This window comes from Palaemon carinicauda, chromosome 1 (genome assembly GCF_036898095.1).
Source record: "Palaemon carinicauda isolate YSFRI2023 chromosome 1, ASM3689809v2, whole genome shotgun sequence".
NCBI classification, from domain to species: Eukaryota; Metazoa; Arthropoda; class Malacostraca; order Decapoda; family Palaemonidae; genus Palaemon; species Palaemon carinicauda.
This window is the reverse complement of record NC_090725.1, coordinates 289483035-289502569: the sequence shown is the minus strand read 5'-3', so window position 1 is coordinate 289502569 and position 19535 is coordinate 289483035. Positions and strand designations below refer to the sequence as shown.

The 19535-nt window shown below is 39.9% G+C and overlaps 1 protein-coding gene across 3 annotated transcripts in view; it reads right to left on the bottom strand.

Annotated features, from left to right (window-relative positions):
• Positions 1-9432: 9432 nt before the first annotated feature.
• LOC137657692 (HCLS1-associated protein X-1-like) overlaps positions 9433-19535 on the bottom strand; it is a 96727-nt gene continuing 86624 nt past the window's right edge. For 2 of the 3 annotated variants that reach the window (XM_068392114.1, XM_068392095.1), the window contains exons 8-9: positions 15488-15596; positions 9433-12642 (exon numbers count right to left, since the gene is read on the bottom strand). In XM_068392114.1, coding sequence (XP_068248215.1) covers positions 12551-12642; positions 15488-15596 — 201 coding nt within the window. In that variant the 3' untranslated portion in view covers positions 9433-12550. The remainder of the gene's footprint in view (positions 12643-15487; positions 15597-19535) is intronic. The other variant, XM_068392104.1, reaches the window with a different exon arrangement.

The following is a 19535-nucleotide window of genomic DNA, read 5'->3' as shown; positions in this document are numbered from 1 at the left end:
TGGTCAGAAGCTGTACTAAAGTACCTCTTGTTGTCTCGCCCGAATGTTTATTTGCTTTTTCTTTGCACCATGTGTGTTTCTAATGCAAATTTCCATGCAAGGCCCTGGTTACCCTGGAAAGAATATGGTAGATTTATGAGCAAGCCTGCACCGGAACCTCATCATTTTATGCATTTTTTTTTTGCAAAAGGCATTGCTGTTCACACCTCTTCTCAACTAGAGTTGTCTATACACAGTGAAGTAGAGTACTAAATCTAGGAAAGAATCTAGTCGCTCAAGGCTACACACCTTGGAATGAGCCTGAATAAGATAAGATTGAGGATTTTTTTTTTTAAATAGACATGCTTTTTACATATACTGTACATAAAAGGTTAGCATGTTCATACAGAAATGACTTGGGTATTTTTATTAATGATACATAAGGAAGAAAAAGGTAGCAATTATCATGACTATACTTCGGCATATGATACATTTATGAGTAAAGCTTACAAAGTATAAACATTACCAATGTTTATTATGCAAGCACAATTTTTATAAATAATTTCCTATTCACTTATTAATTGGGTCCAAATGTTGCTGATAATTCGTGCATATTCAACAAGGGAAAGAGTAAACATTTAGCAAAGTCAAACTATCATTGAAAATTATTGAATACTGTAGTGCTAATAATTAATTAAAATTTGTTTCAGATGCTTGAAGGTAGAAATCTGTATAAATACTGTAGTATCAATAAAAGTTTACCTTTATTCAGCATACCATACATCTAAATCTCAAGTGCCATTAAATCTGCTTTACAAATATTGAAGCTCTTGCAAACATTTTAAACATAAATTCACTCTTGATTTAAAAACCAGTTAGTTATACTTAGAAAATTTTACAATATCATCCATATACAAAGAACTGTTTATTCTTGGTTTATGATGTAATTTCAGTAGCACCACTATAATTATTAGTCTTCCTAAAAATATTTCAAGTGGAACAGCTATTCAACCAGAAAGTAAAATATAAAATGTTATTTTCATTAGTAAAATAAATTTTTGAATATACTTACCCGATAATCATGTAGCTGTCAACTCCGTTGCCCGACAGAATTCTACGGAAGGGATACGCCAGCGATCGCTATACAAGAGGGGGGTGTACTCACAAGCGCCACCTGTGGCCAGGTACTGCAGTACTTCTTGTTGACACCACTTCAATTTTTCCTCGGTCCACTGGTTCTATGGGGAGGAAGGGTGGGTCAATTAAATCATGATTATCGGGTAAGTATATTCAAAAATTTATTTTACTAATGAAAATAACATTTTTCAATATTAAACTTACCCGATAATCATGTAGCTGATTCACACCCAGGGAGGTGGGTGAAAACCAGTGTACATGTATATCAAGAAGCTAAGTATCCCGTATTTCATATTATCAGTTATTCAAAATAACAATGAAATTACAAGTACCTGGTAAGGAAGTCGACTTGAGCCATTACTCTGCCTTAAATAAGTTCGTCTTCCTTACTGAGCGCAGCGTTCCTCTTAGGAGGCTGAACAACTCTAAGGTGCTGAAGTATCAAGGGCTGCAACCCATACTAAAGGACCTCATCACAACCTTTAACCTCGGCGCTTCTCAAGAAAGAATTGACCACCCGCCAAATCAACAAGGATGTGGAAGGCTTCTTAGCCGACCGTACAACCCATAAAAAGTATTCAAGAGAAAGGTTAAAAGGTTATGGGATTATGGGAATGTAGTGGCTGAGCCCTCGCCTACTACTGCATTCGTTGCTACGAATGGTCCCAGGGTGTAGCAGTACTCGTAAAGAGACTGGACATCTTTGAGATAGAATGATGCGAACACTGACTTGCTTCTCCAATAGGTTGCATCCATAACACTCTGCAGAGAATGGTTCTGTTTGAAGGCCACTGAAGTAGCCACAGCTCCCACTTCATGTGTCCTTACCTTCAGCAAAGCAAGGTCTTCTTCCTTCAGATGAGAATGTGCTTCCCTAATCAGAAGCCTGAATAGTAAGAAACTGAGTTCTTAGAACTTGGGAAAGAAGGTTTCTTGATAGCACACCATAAGGCTTCTGATTGTCCTCGTAAAGGTTAAGACCTTTTTAGATAGTACCTAAGAGCTCTAACTGGGCAAAGTACTCTCTCCAGTTCATTCCCCACCAAGTTGGACAGGCTTGGGATCTCGAACGACTTAGGCCAAGGACGTGAAGGAAGCTCGTTTAGCAAAAACCGAGCTGCAAGGAACATGTAGCCGTTTCAGATGTGAAAACAATGATCCTGCTGAAGGCGTGGATCTCACTTACTCTTTTAGCTGTTGTCAAGCACACGAAGAAAAGAGTTTTTAATGTGAGGTCCTAAAAAGAGGCTGATTGGAGAGGTTCAAATCTTGATGACATAAGGAACCTTAGGACCACGTCTAGATTCCAGCCTGGAGTGGACAACCGACGTTCCTTTGAGGTCTCAAAAGACCTAGGGAGGTCCTGTAGATCTTTGTTGGTGGAAAGATCCAAGCCTCTGTGGCGGAAAACCGCTGCCAACATACTTCTGTAACCCTTGATCGTAGGAGCTGAAAGGGATCTTACTTTCCTTAGATGTAACAGGAAGTCAGCAATCTGGGTTACAGTGGTACTGGTTGAGGAAACTGCATTGGTCTTGTACCAGCTACGGAAGACTTCCCTTTGAGACTGATAGATTCTGAGAGTGGATGTTCTCCTTGCTCTGGCAAACGCTCTGGCTGCCTCCTTCGAAAAGCCCCTAGCTCTTGAGAGTCTTTCGAAAGTCTGAAGGCAGTCAGACGAAGAGCGTGGAGGTTTGGGTGTACCTTCTTTACGTGAGGTTGACGTAGAAGGTTCACTCCTAGAGGAAGAGTCCTGGGAATGTCGACCAGCCATTGCAGTACCTCTATGAACCATTCTCTCGCGGGCCAGAGCGGAGCCAATCCACGTCAGCCGTGTCCCTTTGCGAGAGGAGAACTTCTGAAGTACCCTGTTGACAATCTAAAACGGCGGGAATGCATACAGGTCGAGATGGGACCAATCCAGCAGAAAAGCATCCACGTGAACTGCTGCTGGGTCTGAAATCGGAGAACAATACAACAGGAGTCTCTAGGTTATCGAGGTAGCGAACAGATCTAAGGTTGGCTGACCCCACAGGGCCCAAAGTCTGCTGCAAACACTCTTGAGAAGGGTCCACTCTGTGGGGATGACCTGACCCTTCCGGCTGAGGCGATCTGCCATGACATTCATACCGCCCTGAATGAACCTCGTTACCAGCGTGAGCTTTCGATCTTTTGACCAGATGAGGAGGTCCCTTGCGATCTAGAACAACTTCCACGAAAGAGTCCCTCCCTGCTTGAAGATGTAAGCCAGGGCTGTGGTGTTGTCAGAGTCCACTCCACCACCTTGTTAAGCTGGAGGGACTTGAAGTTTATCAAGGCCAGAAGAACCGCCAACAACTCCTTGCAATTGATGTGAAGTGTCCTTTGCTCCTGATTCCATGTTCCCGAGCATTCCTGTCCGTCCAAAGTCGCACCCCAGCCCGTGTCTGATGCGTCCGAGAGGAGACGGTGGTCGGGTTTCTGAACAGCCAAAAGTAGACTTCCTTGAGAAGAAAGCTGTTCTTACACCACGCGAGAGAAGACCTCCTCTCTTCGGAAACAAGAACTGAGACCGTCTCTAGCGTCATGTCCTTTATCCAGTGAGCAGCTAGATGATACTGAAGGGGGGGGAGGTGGAGTCTCCCTAACACGATGAACAGGGCCAGCGATGAAAGTGTCCCTGTTAGACTCATCCACTACCTGACTGAGCATCGGTTCCTTCTCAGCATGCTCTGGATGCATTCTAGGGCTTGGAAGATCCTTGGGGCCGACGGAAAAGCCCGAAAAGCTCGACTCTGAAGATCCATACCCAGGTAGACAATGGTCTGGGATGGGACGAGCTGAGACTCCTCAAAATTGACCAGGAGGCCCAGTTCCTTGGTCAGATCCATAGTCCATCTGAGAATCTCCAGACAGCGACGACTTGTGGGAGCTCTTAAAAGCCAGTCGTCTGACGGAGCCGGACACAAGATCATGGTACTGCTGCACAGTCTGTGAACTGTCAACCATGGGGAAGCGAGGAAGTACAGTGACAACCCGAAGCTGTCTAGACTGTCTGGGTCGTATAGACAACTCCTTATCGGGTTGCTGAGGTTGTCGCACTGCGTCACAACAAGTCACTTCTGCTGGTTGTTGAACGTCTTCCCAGTGACACACTGACTCCGTAAACAAAAAATCCTCTAACAAGGACTAAGCTTGGACTGCATGTCTTGCAACACAGCTCAAGGTCTATGGGAGCAGGTGTGGTAACAGACGGGGTTAGCGACTGAAGTGGAACCATTACCTTCCCTGGAAGCATGTTATGCTTAAATAAAAGTCCATAGGAGGCTACGCAGCAAAAGGCTCCTCTCCAAATGACAGAGTCCTCAAGGGAATATCAGAAGGAGGGAGAAAAGCACTTTCTCATCTACAGGGACCATATCCGAGAAAAGCTAAGTTCTCTCAGTGAGGGTTTCACTGGTGCAAAAGCAGCAGACTAGAAGGCAACGTTATGAAACTGCTTGACAGTCTAGTGAGTTGGCAACAACCAAAGATGTGTGACTGAGAAGCATGCGGTAAGGTATGCAGAGCATGCTGTATGTAGAGCATGCTGTATGTAGAGCATGCTGTAAGAGAAGCAGAGCATGTTGCATGGCGTGTAACATTTCTCAGAAATTCCATGACCAGTGCTAGATAGAGTAATATCGCATTACTGTCCATGAAAGTGCACGTGCCGAGGGAATTGATTTAGACTGTTTTGTTGATGAATTTGATAGCAGGCATGATAATCGTAGAATTAAGCTGCACTAAATATACGATCTATAATCTACTTCACCTCAGGACAGGGAAACTCGCCCTGTTGGCAACACTGCATTACTTCATGCATGCTTGCATGGGGTTTTAATATCAACATAATATTTACATTACATTCATAACTCATGATTCATTTTAGTTTTGAAGGTATTTTGCCATATTTGCGATTTGTTAAAAATATATTGCAAGGAATACATATATATTTTTTTATTTAAGTAATACGAATAACCTCCATTATCATAATGTTTGTGTAGGCATACATGTATATGATTACAAATGCAAGTTATGAAAGTAATGAGGTGTTATTATTGTCATTTGTTATTTCAAAGTTGAATGGGAAAGGCTCAAGTTGAGGAGAAAGTGGCAGATGCATGCGTTGAGGTGGCTGACTCCTAGCATGAGTTTCTTGTCTCAAGAGTTGCGCTTGCTGTAAGGGTAGCGGATGCGCAGTAGCAGGTTCCTGAGGAACGAGTTGAGGTTCCTGAGGTGTGAGCTGCGAGAGTTGAGGTAGCGGCTGCGCAGAACGCAGTTCTTGTCTCGCGAGTTGAGGTTCCTGAGGTGCTAGCCTAAGGAGTTGAGGCTCTCGCCTTGAGGAGGGTTGAGGTCGCTGCAGCGAGTGCTGAGGTGGCTGCCTCATGGATGGAAGAGGTTGTCGTACCTCAAGAGATTGATGCCTCGCTGGTGGAACCGCAGGCGGAAGCGGAGGAAGTAAGGCATAAGACTCCTGCTCCCATTGCTGAGGTTGCCTTAAGGAAGGCGGAGGTTGCTGCACACCGCTGGTAACTGGCAACTCAGTACGCGGTAAGGTATCCTGAGGAACCTCAACTTCGTACGCCTGGCAGACTGGACTGCGGTGAGGCGGAGCGATCGCAGGAGGAGGTGTAACCTTCTCAGCCTGACACTCACGCATTAAGACCGCAAGCTGTGACTGCATGGACTGCAGCAAAGTCATCTTGGGGTCGACAGACGCTAAGGTCTGCTGAGGCAAAGCCTTAACAGAAGATGAGGTCTGTTGCGGCATCACCTTACCTCTCTTAGGAGGTGTGCAGTCACCTGATGACTGCGGAGAGTCAGAGCTAATCCAATGACTGCAACCAGGTTGTAGAACTCTTGAGGTCTGGACTTTGCGTTTGAGAGGTCTTGAGACCTGAGTCCAGCGTTTTCTCCCTGACATTTCTTCTGCAGACGAGTAAAAGACGGGCTCAATCGTCTGCGGGTGGGAGTGACGGTCTCTGTAAGACACGCCCGCAACCACCGAGGATACTTCTGTGCGCCGATCAAGGCCTGCCGAACCCTTTTGCCCTTCGACATTGCTTCTCCCCTGGGCTTGGGAGCTTGCAAGAGGTCCCGGACTGGGAGGACGACTGGCACGCACAGAAGTACCCTCACGCACAACACTGACACACTTTGCGCTAATCACTTTTGATTTTCTGTTTGCACTTATTTCACTGAACTCGAAACTTTAAGTGGTTTGTACCTGAAACACGCAATTCTATCCTTCCTTAAAAGTTAGTAATTGCGAAAACAGAATTACAATGTAACAGAAAAATCTAATGAAAGATAAATAATTCAGTGGCTGGAAAGAGACTAAACACTAGATCAAATAAACTACGTTTAAAATCTCTCACCGCATAAAGCTTGAGAACAAGAATAAAACTCATGAAACGTTTACCTTCTTCCCCTAAAGAGACTAGGGAGAAGAGCAAAAACGATAACAACGTTACTCGCTTGAACGAAACGTTTATCCAGCTCTCTCTCCCTCCGTCTCTATCTCTCTCTCTCTCTCTCTCTCTTGACTTAGAACCTGAGAGAAGAGCCCAATCATATATATCGTTAAAACATATTATTGTTAAAGGAAAAAAACTGAAATATTTCCCAAATAAAAAGTTCCTTTATTAGAATTAAAACCATTAAGCTAAGAAAGAATGAACAAAACGTTAGAAACGGTTACTCTTACTGCAACGTGACACCGTGAAAATTCTCTCTCTATCGTAACGATAGAGCGCAAGTTGAACGTTCTGAACGTCAACAACTGCAGAGACAAAACAAAACGTTAGTTCAACTTTGAAAACAGTACGAGACTATCAAAGAAATTCTTTCAAAAACATTAAAATAGCATAATATGTTAACAGGTAAAACCGAAATGACGGGCTCAATGTTAATTAACTTCGGTACCAAGAAAAGACCGCCTACTATTAGGAAAGGTCGAATATAAACAAATATAAAAATTAATTTTAATAAGTTTATAATAAAAGGAAGTTAATCGAAGAGGCCTATAAAAGGCGGAGAGATAAAATATAAATCTATAACTTTTGTTAAGCAAAATTAAGAAAGAGAGTCTATACTCTCTTAGACACCAACACTTCCGTCTAAGGGAAGGGTCGGCCATTTAAAGGTGAAAGAGAGTTCATACTCTCTTCGTCACCATAATTAATCAAATTAATTCCAAAAGCTAGCTAAGCTAATAATAAAACTTCCTGAATAGCGAAAGCTGAAATCTTAGAGCAATACTTCACCAAAAACCGTGAACAAGACTCCAAAATTATAAGCGTATCCATGAACGTCTTGCCGGAAGCACGACAGAGGAAAAATTGAAGTGGTGTCAACAAGAAGTACTGCAGTACCTGGCCACAGGTGGCGCTTGTGAGTACACCCCCCTCTTGTATAGCGATCGCTGGCGTATCCCTTTCGTAGAATTCTGTCGGGCAACGGAGTTGACAGCTACATGATTATCGGGTAAGTTTAATATTGAAAATCAGATTTTTCAAGTTTTGAGATTAATTGCCTAAGCTTTATCAAGTGTGAGAAAATACTACTTCAGGTTAAACACCTTGATGCATTTGGATGACATGGTTTCAATATCATAATAAAATTTGCAAAGGTTTCAGTATTTGTAATATGTAGTAATACTGAATTGTACAAGAAACAGAATTTTAATAAAATTTCTTATTTCTATCAAATACTCACCTGATGTTCATAGTGCTTCTTCTCCAGAAGCTTTATTGAATAGATTTTTACCTGAAAATTTTAAAATGTCTCCAATTTCTTCCCTATCAATAAACGCATGCACTTAATAAAGGAAGGAACATTCTAGCAGTAAGTGATGACACTATTTTCTTTGTCTCTGTTTCTAAGTCGAAATTAACCTAACCCTTTTGACAACAAGAGGCTGTGGTGACGAGGGTGGACATGTATACGAACAATAGGCGAGTACAGTATAGCAATAAGAAATTTTCTATTTCTTTGAATCTCCTGGATGATCATATTGCTGACTCCCACACAGTACTAGAAGTGGATTGATAGTGAGGGAAAGAGACATGATAAATTTAATTAAAACTAATACTAAGCCATGGTTAAAATTCACTAACCTGGTCTAGAGTACTGTACTTATAACAAACCAACTCGAATACGGTTCGGAATACAGTATTTCAAATTCAAATTGTTTAATAAAGATATTTAAAATACTGGATGAATATTTCTTGATCCAAATGATACTTTGATTGATACCAAATCAATTATTAACTTGAAAGCTTCATATACTCACAGATAAGGGAGTTAAAAATCAACTGAACTTGAAATAGATTAAACCTCAGCCCAACAGCCACTATGGGGCATAGAACCTAATAATTTTCAAAAGCAAATCAGAATTAAAATTATAACAAAAACAGACATGGTATGCCACTGAGCTGCTGCCAAAACCTTTTCCAAAGAAAGATTTCAGGAAAATTCAAGGGAAATGGATACCAAACTAACATACCTTCACTTTCAAGTGTATTATTAGATTTATATCTAATTCTTTGTGATATTCAAATAATGAATATTACATTTTCAGTCATAATTTGATTAGGGACATAATTTCACAAAACAAACGGATGCTATGAAATTTTGTCCATGATACTGAACAGCTTTTAGTGGACAAACGAACCTATTTTCTGCCAGTAGTTTGGCCAAATAACCAGCTGCCTGTTGAAGTGCTACATTGGATCCCTCTCTCTAGTTATGGCTTGTTTTTTCATTTGCCAACATATACACCAAATAGTCTCGCATATTGTTTCCATATTCTCCTGTTCTCATACACCTGGCAATGCTGAAATTCACAAACATTTCTTCTTCGCTCAAGGTGTAAATTATTGCAATGTAATTGTTCAGTGGCTTCTCTACTTTTGGTAAAGATAGAAAAGACTCTTTTAACTATGATAAGCAGCTCTTCTAGGAGGACACTCCAAAATCAAACCATTGTTCTCTAGTCTTTGGTAATGCTATAGGCTTTGTACTATGGTCTTTCATTGTCTTGGAGCAGTTCTCTTGCTTGAAGGTACACTCGGGCACACTATTCTTAGTTATTTCTCTTGTTTTTTGCAAGTTTTTATAGTATATATATGAAAGATTATTTTATTGCTGTTAGACTGTTCTTAAAATATTTTCAATTTCTCATTACTTCTCTTCTATTTTATTTATTTTCTTTTTTTTTCTGTTGGCTATTTTGCTGTTGGGGCCTTAGAGCTCTAAGTTTTGACATCCTGCTTATTAATCTGGGGTTGTAGCTTAGCTAGTAATAATAATAATAAATTTTTTACTCTGAAGGAAGACAAAGATAAAATGATAGTGTTCGCCAAAGTTTGCTTTGACAAATAGTGTTTGTAGCCCACTTATGTGTTTAGCCAAAACTAATGCCAATAGTAAAATGGTTTTAACCATGATATATTCAAGAGATATATTTCAACTGTTAAAAATTCAGACTTTTAAATTTTGTAAAACAACCAAATTTCAGAAAAGTAACATTTAAATAATTGATATAATACATGAGTTTAAATCCTTTAATAGCTGAAATTGAATGTTTATCATAAAAAATTACTTAAAATTTAACTAATCAAGCTATATAGTTATTGAAAGAAGTCTTAGCTTTGCACCAATCAAAATAAACATTCAATTGTCTTTGTAAGAGAATATTGGTAGATTATCTTATAGAACCTATAATGGACAGTTTAAGAAAACCTTTGCTTCTGAGGGCACGGTGCATGCTCTCCATTTCTGTCAGGTGTAACACGGATGAGTTTGGACGAATCGCCTTTAGGCGTTATTTTTACATATAGTATTGGCTTTGTACGGCAATCTTCTTGGACACTTCGACGACAGGTGCTAGTGAACTATGCCTTCTGTGGTCAGAAAATCTATTGGCATCCTTCTGCTATTTGCAGAAATCCTAAACTTGTTTAACAACTGCTGAACCATGACAATTGGTGGGAATGACAGTGTTCTCATTTCATGAGAGGAGTACTATAATATCTAGCTAACATCTTGGCACATAAGGCATAAGTAGAGGATTGGAAGTACAGTACTGTACTTACGTTATCGAGAATAGAGATCCAGGCTACCTTTTCCGGTTCATATATCTATAATTTTAGGTGTCTAAAAGACCACTTATAGAGAATGTGTTCATAATTAACTTGTCTTGCTTTTTTTGGCTGTTCTGAAAACTTAATGTCAATCTTTCTATTTACAACATCATTCTCCTCACAATGGTATTTGAAATAGAGTGGTTTCCTTATGCAAAAAACTAACAACTTCAGTAGGGTTGACAACTTGAAATGCAATAAGCACTTATCACAATCTCAAAGGAAGGTGTTTTTATTAATTTACAACACAGCATTTTCCCTCCATAAGAATGCTAACAAACCTAGCAGGGAAGCTCACTAAATCTCAATAAAAACTAAAAATTTAATCCACTGATTCAAGAACACTCCCTCTTGATTACCCACGAAGAGCATTTCTTTCATTAGTCAACTTGCAAAACGTATTAAAAGAATTTCATTAGAGGTGCAAGAAAGGGCTCAAGACTGGAAATCAAAGTGGAAGCCATTATGCAACAACTGAGTCTTATACCAGGCGGAGCATCTTTGTATTGTAGAAGGCTTAACAGTTAACTGAGGAATATAACAAGTCTTGGAAGAGGATATTTCCACAGATTTAGAAGCTTTCAAACTTGCCTTAATTCCCCATCTCCAAGGTTGCCTCCCTTATCTTCCTGTACTATAGGTTGATTCGAGGGAAATACAGCCAATTTCCTGGCTTGAATTAACTGTGATGAGCTAGTGGCTGACCTTGCAAGTGAACGCAACACATTGCCAAAGGAAAAATTATGCAAAGTAAGGAGTTTAGTTGAAACTTTATTCAACCCAACAAATTTTAAGGGAATCATGCAACATGCCGTTATCCACTTTCATAATACAGTACGATGTAATTTAGGAGTGCTTACATGCAAATAAGAGGGATATTAGGTCTTCTGAAGTTTAACAAAGGAGGCTAGCAATGTCATGAGCTTATGTAGTTCCAATTACAATAAAAAGTTGGCCGCTTAGGGGATTTTTCTAATGGTGTAGGGTTATCATTGTCGTCCATACTACAATCAACAACGTAGTCTTTCCTTGACTTTTTCACTGAACTAACAGCAAGTTCCCTTTAGCGCTTTGTAATGTTAACTTTGTCGGCAGCTATTAGAAAATATTTTCCTAAGAGGTACTTTGAGAGATACGTACTTTTCACAACTTTAAATTATGTAAAGTACAATATTACTCGACACTATGCATCAAAGCAACGTGGATAATGAACTTCCAGAAATCATGCCCATGCCATACAGTAACTGCTATGAAACCTAAGGGAAGACACCTTAATGAGCAGTATCAAGCAAATCTAGAGTAGGTCGTTCCGTATCAGACGACGGAAGAAACCGAGGAGATATAGAGAACGGCGTGTCCGTTACCACTAGCTGCTAGAATGCCCCTTCCTTCTCCAGAATGGCATGTCAGTTACCGCTTGCTGGTAGAATGCCCCTTCCTTTTCTAAGTGCATATGTTTACTGAAGGGAAGAAAAGGGGAAAATTTAAATATTTTATCAGTAAAGTTTGATTAAACCAAGCGTCTGGAGAAGAAGCAATATGAACATCAGGGGAGGTTCATAGAAATATATACAGTACATATTGTATATAATCTGAAGAATTAGCTGCAACAATTCCTAAAGATATCAGTGTCTTATAAAAAAAAAATTAATTTCAAGATCAATAAAATGTAAAATTTCAAATCATAATACAAATCGGGTATTATCTATGAAATATATAAATATTTGTGTGAACATTGAACCTGAGAAAACAATTGTTTAGAACAGTTAATTTTCTTCAAGCATGAACTCAAAATGTTTCAGATGCAACAAAGGTAACTTGCCTTTGAATACCTACATAGAGCCAACTATATATATTTACACTATTTCTGATATAAAATAAAGTTGGGATATACTTAATCATTCTCCTATTTACAATTGTATAGTGTGTAAAATTTAATAGATAAGTGCTAATGCAACATACAACCTCAACAGGGCTGTAGCAAAACAACCTTTAATATTACCATTCAAAATTAATGAATGACTGCAAGGGGCACATGCATCAAAGAGGTGAATGGAAACTTAAGCCTGGCATGTGAAACTGAACACTTGCCTATGTTGTGAAATGTACAAATCAAAGACTACTTGAACATTGCAATATATAAAAAAATCTATAAATTCCTTTTAAAAGCCTCCTGAATAGATATGTTTTTAATGAGAATTTCAAGATATGGTGTTCAGTGTTGAGACAATACGGGGAAAATTTTGACACTTTCAGACAGCCTCAAGCTATCGTGTGAAAAACCATGAAAATAGTGATGACATGAAGTGATGATTAGGTAGATCAGGGTTGTTCTGTCCATTCAAAAATCCTTGGTCTCCTGTAGAATAAAATTGTTAAAATGTTGATACTAAGAAAAGTGATACACTAAAACAAAACTGCAAAATAAAATAATGTACAGTATATGATATAGAATTTCAATTTCAAATTATAGCATATAACTAAGTTTTCACAAATGCCTTACCACACACTATTCAAATTGAGGCTATTAGTAAAGTATTAAAAGTTAACTAACTATTACTTATATTTTCCAGAAACCACAATGTAAAAGCTTATAAGAAGTTGACATATATACACACACTATCCTACCTAAAAATTGCTTGGTAGATACACCTCAACATTGGTTGGATGCCTTGAGACATAAGCCAAGATTAAGAGAATCAGAACTCCTTTGTTCAGGCAGTACTTCACCTCGGGAATGAAATGGTGAACATGCCTCCCGTAACAATAAATAAAAAATGTTGAATCTAGTACCGTCTGCATAGTACTGTACATTGTTTGGCCACAAACCATTACTACCAGCGTTGCTAAGTCAGTTTGGTTACAATAGTGAAGGTGCTCTCCAGCTGTTCACAATATTTTGTTTTGTGAAACTGTACAATATTTTTTATATTTATAAAATTACTCCATCCACAAACTTACAGCAAGTGGTGACAATGGTAGTGCTAAGAACTAGATTGTGGTGAACAGATGGTGAATGCTGCAGGTTTGTATATGAGTTCAACAGCAAGTACGATTTACAAGAACAACGGTCATGTTATGGAACATTGAAGGCCTCGTACATGAATCGTTTAATAGTAGGTACTGTTTACAAGAACAAAGACTGTATTATGGAACACTGAAGGCTTCAGTACCTATGATATCGACAATATTTAGCAAGGAGCAAGCCGATAAAGAAGATGGAAAAAATTCAGTGCACATGGATTGAACACCTGCGGCAGAGACAGACAACACCTTACCCCTATGTTCACACAAGGGAAGGCTAGAAGCCTATTTTGAGGATCTAAAGACCAGCGAAGGGGAAGACACTGCTGACGAAACCTTTTCTGATATTATGGGTAGTCTCATTGCTAAGAAATGTGCCCATTTGCACAACAGCCATACATTATGTAGTGAGTTAGGATAAAGCAACACCAGGAAAGTTCCTGGATATGCTTCAAAAAATAAAAAGTAATAGATTACACCCCTCAACAGATTTTTAACATCAATAAAATGGGCCTCTTCTGGAAAAAAAATCATATCACTCATGAGGAAATGACAATGCCAGGATTCAAGGCTGCGGGTATTTTAAAGTTCAAACTGCTGTTACAGTCAGCCCACTGTTATCACAGAGAATAGGTAACATAGACTCGCGCAAAAAGCTAAAAAACACATAATATTGGTGCCCTTAAATCAACTAACCACTACCAACATGCTGTCACCTACTAACACACTATATTGTTTTCATGTATTCCATTAATTATGTTTTATTTCGGCAACTTCACAACAAAGTACTGTATTAACTCATATTTCTACATCATCTTAATAAACTCCTAAATCATCTATAACAAAAAATAGACTACTACTAAATTCTATTCTACTCTTCACAATCCCAATTCCTAGAAATTTAAATATTAAATTTATTATTAATTTTAATGTCATATATAATTTAGTTATGATGAAATTTTACTTTAATATAATTTCCCTCTACCCCCTCTACATTAAAGTTCAATTTACAATCTAAATAGGGAGGTGCATTAAAGTCATAAACGTAACATCACATTGAAAGCGGTACCAATTAAATCGCAGTATACTTGACAATACGTGGGCCACACTCGACAGTTCAAGGGATTGAGCAAACACAGATTTACATTCAGGAGATCTTCCTCCTCCTGTGGAGCCACTCCCACTGGGAGGATGGCCACTCCTCATACTTGACACATGGAGAGGCCTCTGTGCAGGAATGTCCTCTGCACGAGGAGGTAAAGCTGGTGGGAATCAGTCTCCAAGAAGCACTAGGTGCTGCCAGTCGTTTCCAGACAATCCCACATACTGTTTCCTCAGAGAAATGCACAGTCATACCTGCAAAAAGAAGAAAAAGGCAGCATAGCCTTTGAGGAGAAAACCGGGAGGCAGCAGAGATGTCTGCTCTACTGAGGCCAAATCAAAAGTGGTTGATGTGTAAGTGAGTGAGAGGATCAGGCTTCTCCCCCACCATCCATTACTACCGGGAAATTGGTTGCCATCTCTCTCAAAATTTTCATGACCAGAACACAAGCTTACGCTGAATCCAACTTCTATGTAAAGAACTATGGTTTGTATTTGTGTTGGAACAAATGAGGTTTGTCTATTATATAGTCACTTTTATATTCTTACACTCAATACCCTTTAAAATTAATCTAATACCAGTAGTAGTCCATTTGTTTCTCTTCTGAAGAGGATGGATTGAAAGTTAATCAAATCCAAGGGCTTTCACCATCTTCTCTATATCCTTGATTTCCAGTTCTTTTATGATTGGCATTTTGGTCACACTTTCATGTGTTACAGCTTCATTTCAATTAACATATAACACCAAACAGGCCAAGGCAGAGATTGTCAAATTAGTACTATGAATACATATTTTACCACATACTCTCCATAAGTATGATTTTCTTCTCTGTGATTTCGTGGTCCTAGAGCTATCTTCCAAGAGATAATTCCATCAGTTTTGGCAGACTTCTTATTACCTACTACCAAACTGTTTTATGGTAGTTACTGCTGATAAACTGGAACACAATCTCATCTCTAGTCCCCATAATGGGCTGCATGAAGAAAATGGCACAGTATGCAGAAAACTACTGGTATACAAGAATCAATTACAGTGGAAAAGTAAGGCTAATTCAAATTAAGGCATAAACCAGTCTTACCTGGATGTAAAAGTGATCCAGCAGGTGTTCCATCTTGTGGTTGTGTGTGTGTTACAATTACTTCTTCCCGACCAGAGCTATCTGTATACTTTCTTGTTTCTTCAACTGACTGTGGAATACAAAAATAATATATACATTCTAGTTCAGTTTAGAAATACTAAAAGAAAAAAAGTTACAAAATGTAAGAAATAACTTGAAAGACTTATACAACAGGGAAAAAAAGTAGCACTTAAACAAATAATAAGTCCAGTCCAAGACTGCTACCTGAAAATGAAAGCCTACTTGAAGACTAGAATGCCATCAACACAATTCATTGTTGCTTTTAATTCACCTTTATTATTACAAGGGAAGCTGCAATCCAACTAGAGAAATGAAAATCTATCTATATACCAAGGCTCTCCCCCCAATTTTGGGGGGTAGCCGGCATCAAACAAATGAAAAAAGTGACCTTTTCTCTCTACTCTCCTCTCAGCCTGACTAGGGACTCAACCGAGTTCAGCTGGCACTGCAAAGGTGCCACAGCCCACCCTCCCCCGTTATCCACCTCCACCACAGATGAAGCTTCATTACGCTGAACCCCCTACTGCTGCTCACTCCGCAGTCATCCAAGGCAACCAGAGGAAGCACCAGAGCCTAACATAACCGAGTCATAATCGCTCGCCATTCATTCCTATTTCTAGCACGCTCTCTTGCCTCTCACATCTATCCACCTATCACCCAGAGCTTTCTTCACTCGATCTATCCACCCAAACCTTGGCCTTCCTCTTGTACTTCTCCCATCAACTCTTGCATTCATCACCTTCTTTAGCAGACAGCCATTTTCCACTCTCTCAACAACTTCGTAATGAAAGACCCCACCCAAAACTACTCTATCTGCGGCTAATGCAACAAGGAATAATACGCCGTAGTAGTACTGGGAGGGGATCCACCGGGTAACCTTGATAACGGCTCCCCTTCATTTCGCCACTCTTCCCCCTCTAAGAGTAAAATCTATTCGGGGTGAAGATTGCCATGTGTCGTATCAAGAAATACGTCCCCTGATTTTATGCGATATCCTTAAGAGTTATATTAAGGATACTCAGCCAAGAGTTAGAATTCTGGAGACCTATGGTTAATTCTCTGGGAGTATCACTCTAGCCAAATATCCCTTCGAAAGCTGCCTAAAGGAACCTTCCATCAGATCGACATGGCCATATCACCCAAAAATAGATTTTTCGCTTTTCTCAAAATCTGTTTTTTGGGCTCTGCCATGTCGTCCTGATGGAAGTTTACCACAGAATTACTTGAAAGTACTATATCTGTGGGTTTGTGTAAGTGCCTTTACTTTGAATGAGTTCCTTATATAGTCTCCTAGACCTTATATATATGACATTACCGTTATTTGTCATATCTGCTAAGTTTGGAACTAACTTGGGGCTTCCTGCCCCCTGCAGGGAAATTGTCGACTTCGACTATAAGGCTTCAAAGTTTGTATTTCTGTTGGAACAAGATGGAACTTGTAGAGATTACCAGGTTGTTCTTTCAGAGATCTTACTTACAAGAATTTTATTTTAGGAAAAATAAAAGGCTCTAGACAATTTTATTCGTACTCTCAGGGGCGAATAAGACGCAGATACATTTATATGTCTTTTTATTTTTATAGACAAAATATAAAACAATTTAAAATGTATCATTAGAAGGAATCTAGCCTACATATTTGAACATCTTGGTATATATATTTTATAACCTGTAAGGGAAGAAAATACATATATTAGTTCATTGGTAAATGCCACTCAATTTTGTTAAATTAACTGTTTGATTTCACTTAGATGTTGGATACGTTTCAACACTGTGTACAAATGTTCACACGGCACTGGTGTTATTGGTTAGATTCTGCACCTATATAGAAGTCCATAAATCACCATAGTGATTTTTACTAAAAGCTATTACACTCGGAGGTGCTAATACCTGTTCACCCAATACACTGTTAAGTCCCAAAACAATCCACTGTTCATCGCAGCACTAGACGACATGTTTTATAACACTACCTGCCGCCACCATAAAGTGTTTTATCTCGTGCACTTGCTTCGCATAATGTTTATAGAAGATTCTGGATGATTTCCAACCCGTATATGAGCAGAGTCTATCAAAGTCCATGTGTTGAAAGAAGTTCAAAGAGGAAGCAACTTTTCTAGGATCGTGACCTCAAGGTGTACTGTCAGGATCCGCTTTGAGAATGAAGTAGGTGAGTTTTGCCCTCAGTTGTTTTAGGGATAGGTTTGATCCTGAGGTTTCGCCTTGGAAGAGCTGTCCCTCCTTGAAGTCTGAAGTTCTTCGAAGATAGACCTTAAGACACTCTACTGGACATAGAGACATCTTCCTTCAGAGGGCAGATTCTCCAAGGACCCCACCTTTTGATGGGAAGCTCGTTTTTGGCAAGAAAGGCAGGATCGGGAAAAAGGTTCAGTTCTCCCTCTTCTGTGAACTGAATATGGCCTTTGTTCCTGGATAAGACCACTATTTCACTAACTCTAGCCCCTGAGGCTATAGCGAACAGGAATACCACTTTGTGTGTTAGATCCTTTAGGGTACAATAATCATTGTTCAAATTCAAAGCATAGTGCAAGATTTTGTCCAAGGACCATGATATGGGCTTTGGAGGGGTTGCTGGTTTGAGTCTAGTGCATGCTTTCGGAATCTTGTTGAAGATTTCATTTGAAAGGTCCACCTGAAAGGCGTAAAGAGGTCTAGTCAAAGCTGACTTACACGCAGTTATTGTAGTGGAAGTTAGGCCTTGTTCATGAAGGTAGATGAAGAAGGAGAGGCAGAAATCTATTGAAATTTTTGCGGGTTTCATTGTTTTCACGAAGGAAACCCACTTCTTCCAAGATGATTCGTAATGTCTTCTAGTTGACTTTGACTTGTATTCTTCTATAAAGTCGATGTCTTTTGAGATCCCAAACCTTTTCTTGGCTGCTAAGGCGAGAAAATCATGAGATGTAGATTTTTGGTTCTCAAGGATGAAGCATAGACAGTCGACTTCTGAACCAGTTGGGATAGAACTGGGTTCAGTAGAGGGAACAGCTTCAGTTTGTTCTAGAACTAGAGGGAACCAATTGCTTCTGGGCCATTTGGGGGCCACTACTGCTGCTGTTCCTCTGAAGGATCTCAGCTTGTTGAGGACCTTCAGCAGGAGGTTGGTTGGTGGGAACAGATAGATGTGGTTCCATCTGTTCCAATCAAGGGACATGGCTTCCATCGCTTCGGCCCGAGGGTCCTTGTAAGGGGCTACATATCGAGGTAATTTCTTGTTTTTGCTAGTTGCGAAGAGGTCGATCTGCAGTTCTGGGACTTTTTCCAAGATGAAGGAGAATGAGTCTGCGTCCAGGGACCATTCTGTCTCTATTAGCTTTTGCCTGGATAGAGCATCCGCCGTCACATGCCATGGCTTCCAGAATGTTGATGTGAAAGGTCTTGAACTGGTGCGACCAATTTCCTTGCACTTCCCTTTGATGGTAATGGCGTCCCCATCCTTCCGGTGAAGCATCTGTGTAAATGACCAATGAAGGTTGAGGTGGTTGTAAGGGAATTGTCCTTGTCAGGCTCTTGACCTTTGACCACGGCCTTAGGAGCGTTCGCAGTAGGGTCGGTGTCAATCTTTATTGATCTCTTCGAGCGTTTAATGCGTATCTTCTCCAGACTCCCGACGCATCTTTTAGTTGTGCTTTTAGCACTGGGTCTGTCACTGCTGCAAACTGGAGAGAGCCCAATACTCTTTCCTGTTGGCGTCTTGAAATCTTCTTGAGTTTCAGTTGTCTCCTGACAGATCCCGCAATCTATCTATCTCTTTTTCGGAGGAATGGAGAGGCGATGTGACTGCAAGTTCCCATGGATTCCTAACCATTGAAACTCCTGAGCTGGAGAAAGGCGAGACTTCTTGTGGTTGATCTTGAAGCCCAGGTGTTCTAGGAACTGAATCACCTTTGTGGCTGCCTGCAGACAAGCTGTCTTGGATGCTGCCCACACCAGCCAGTCGTCCAGGTATGCCACTACCTGAATGCCTTCTAAG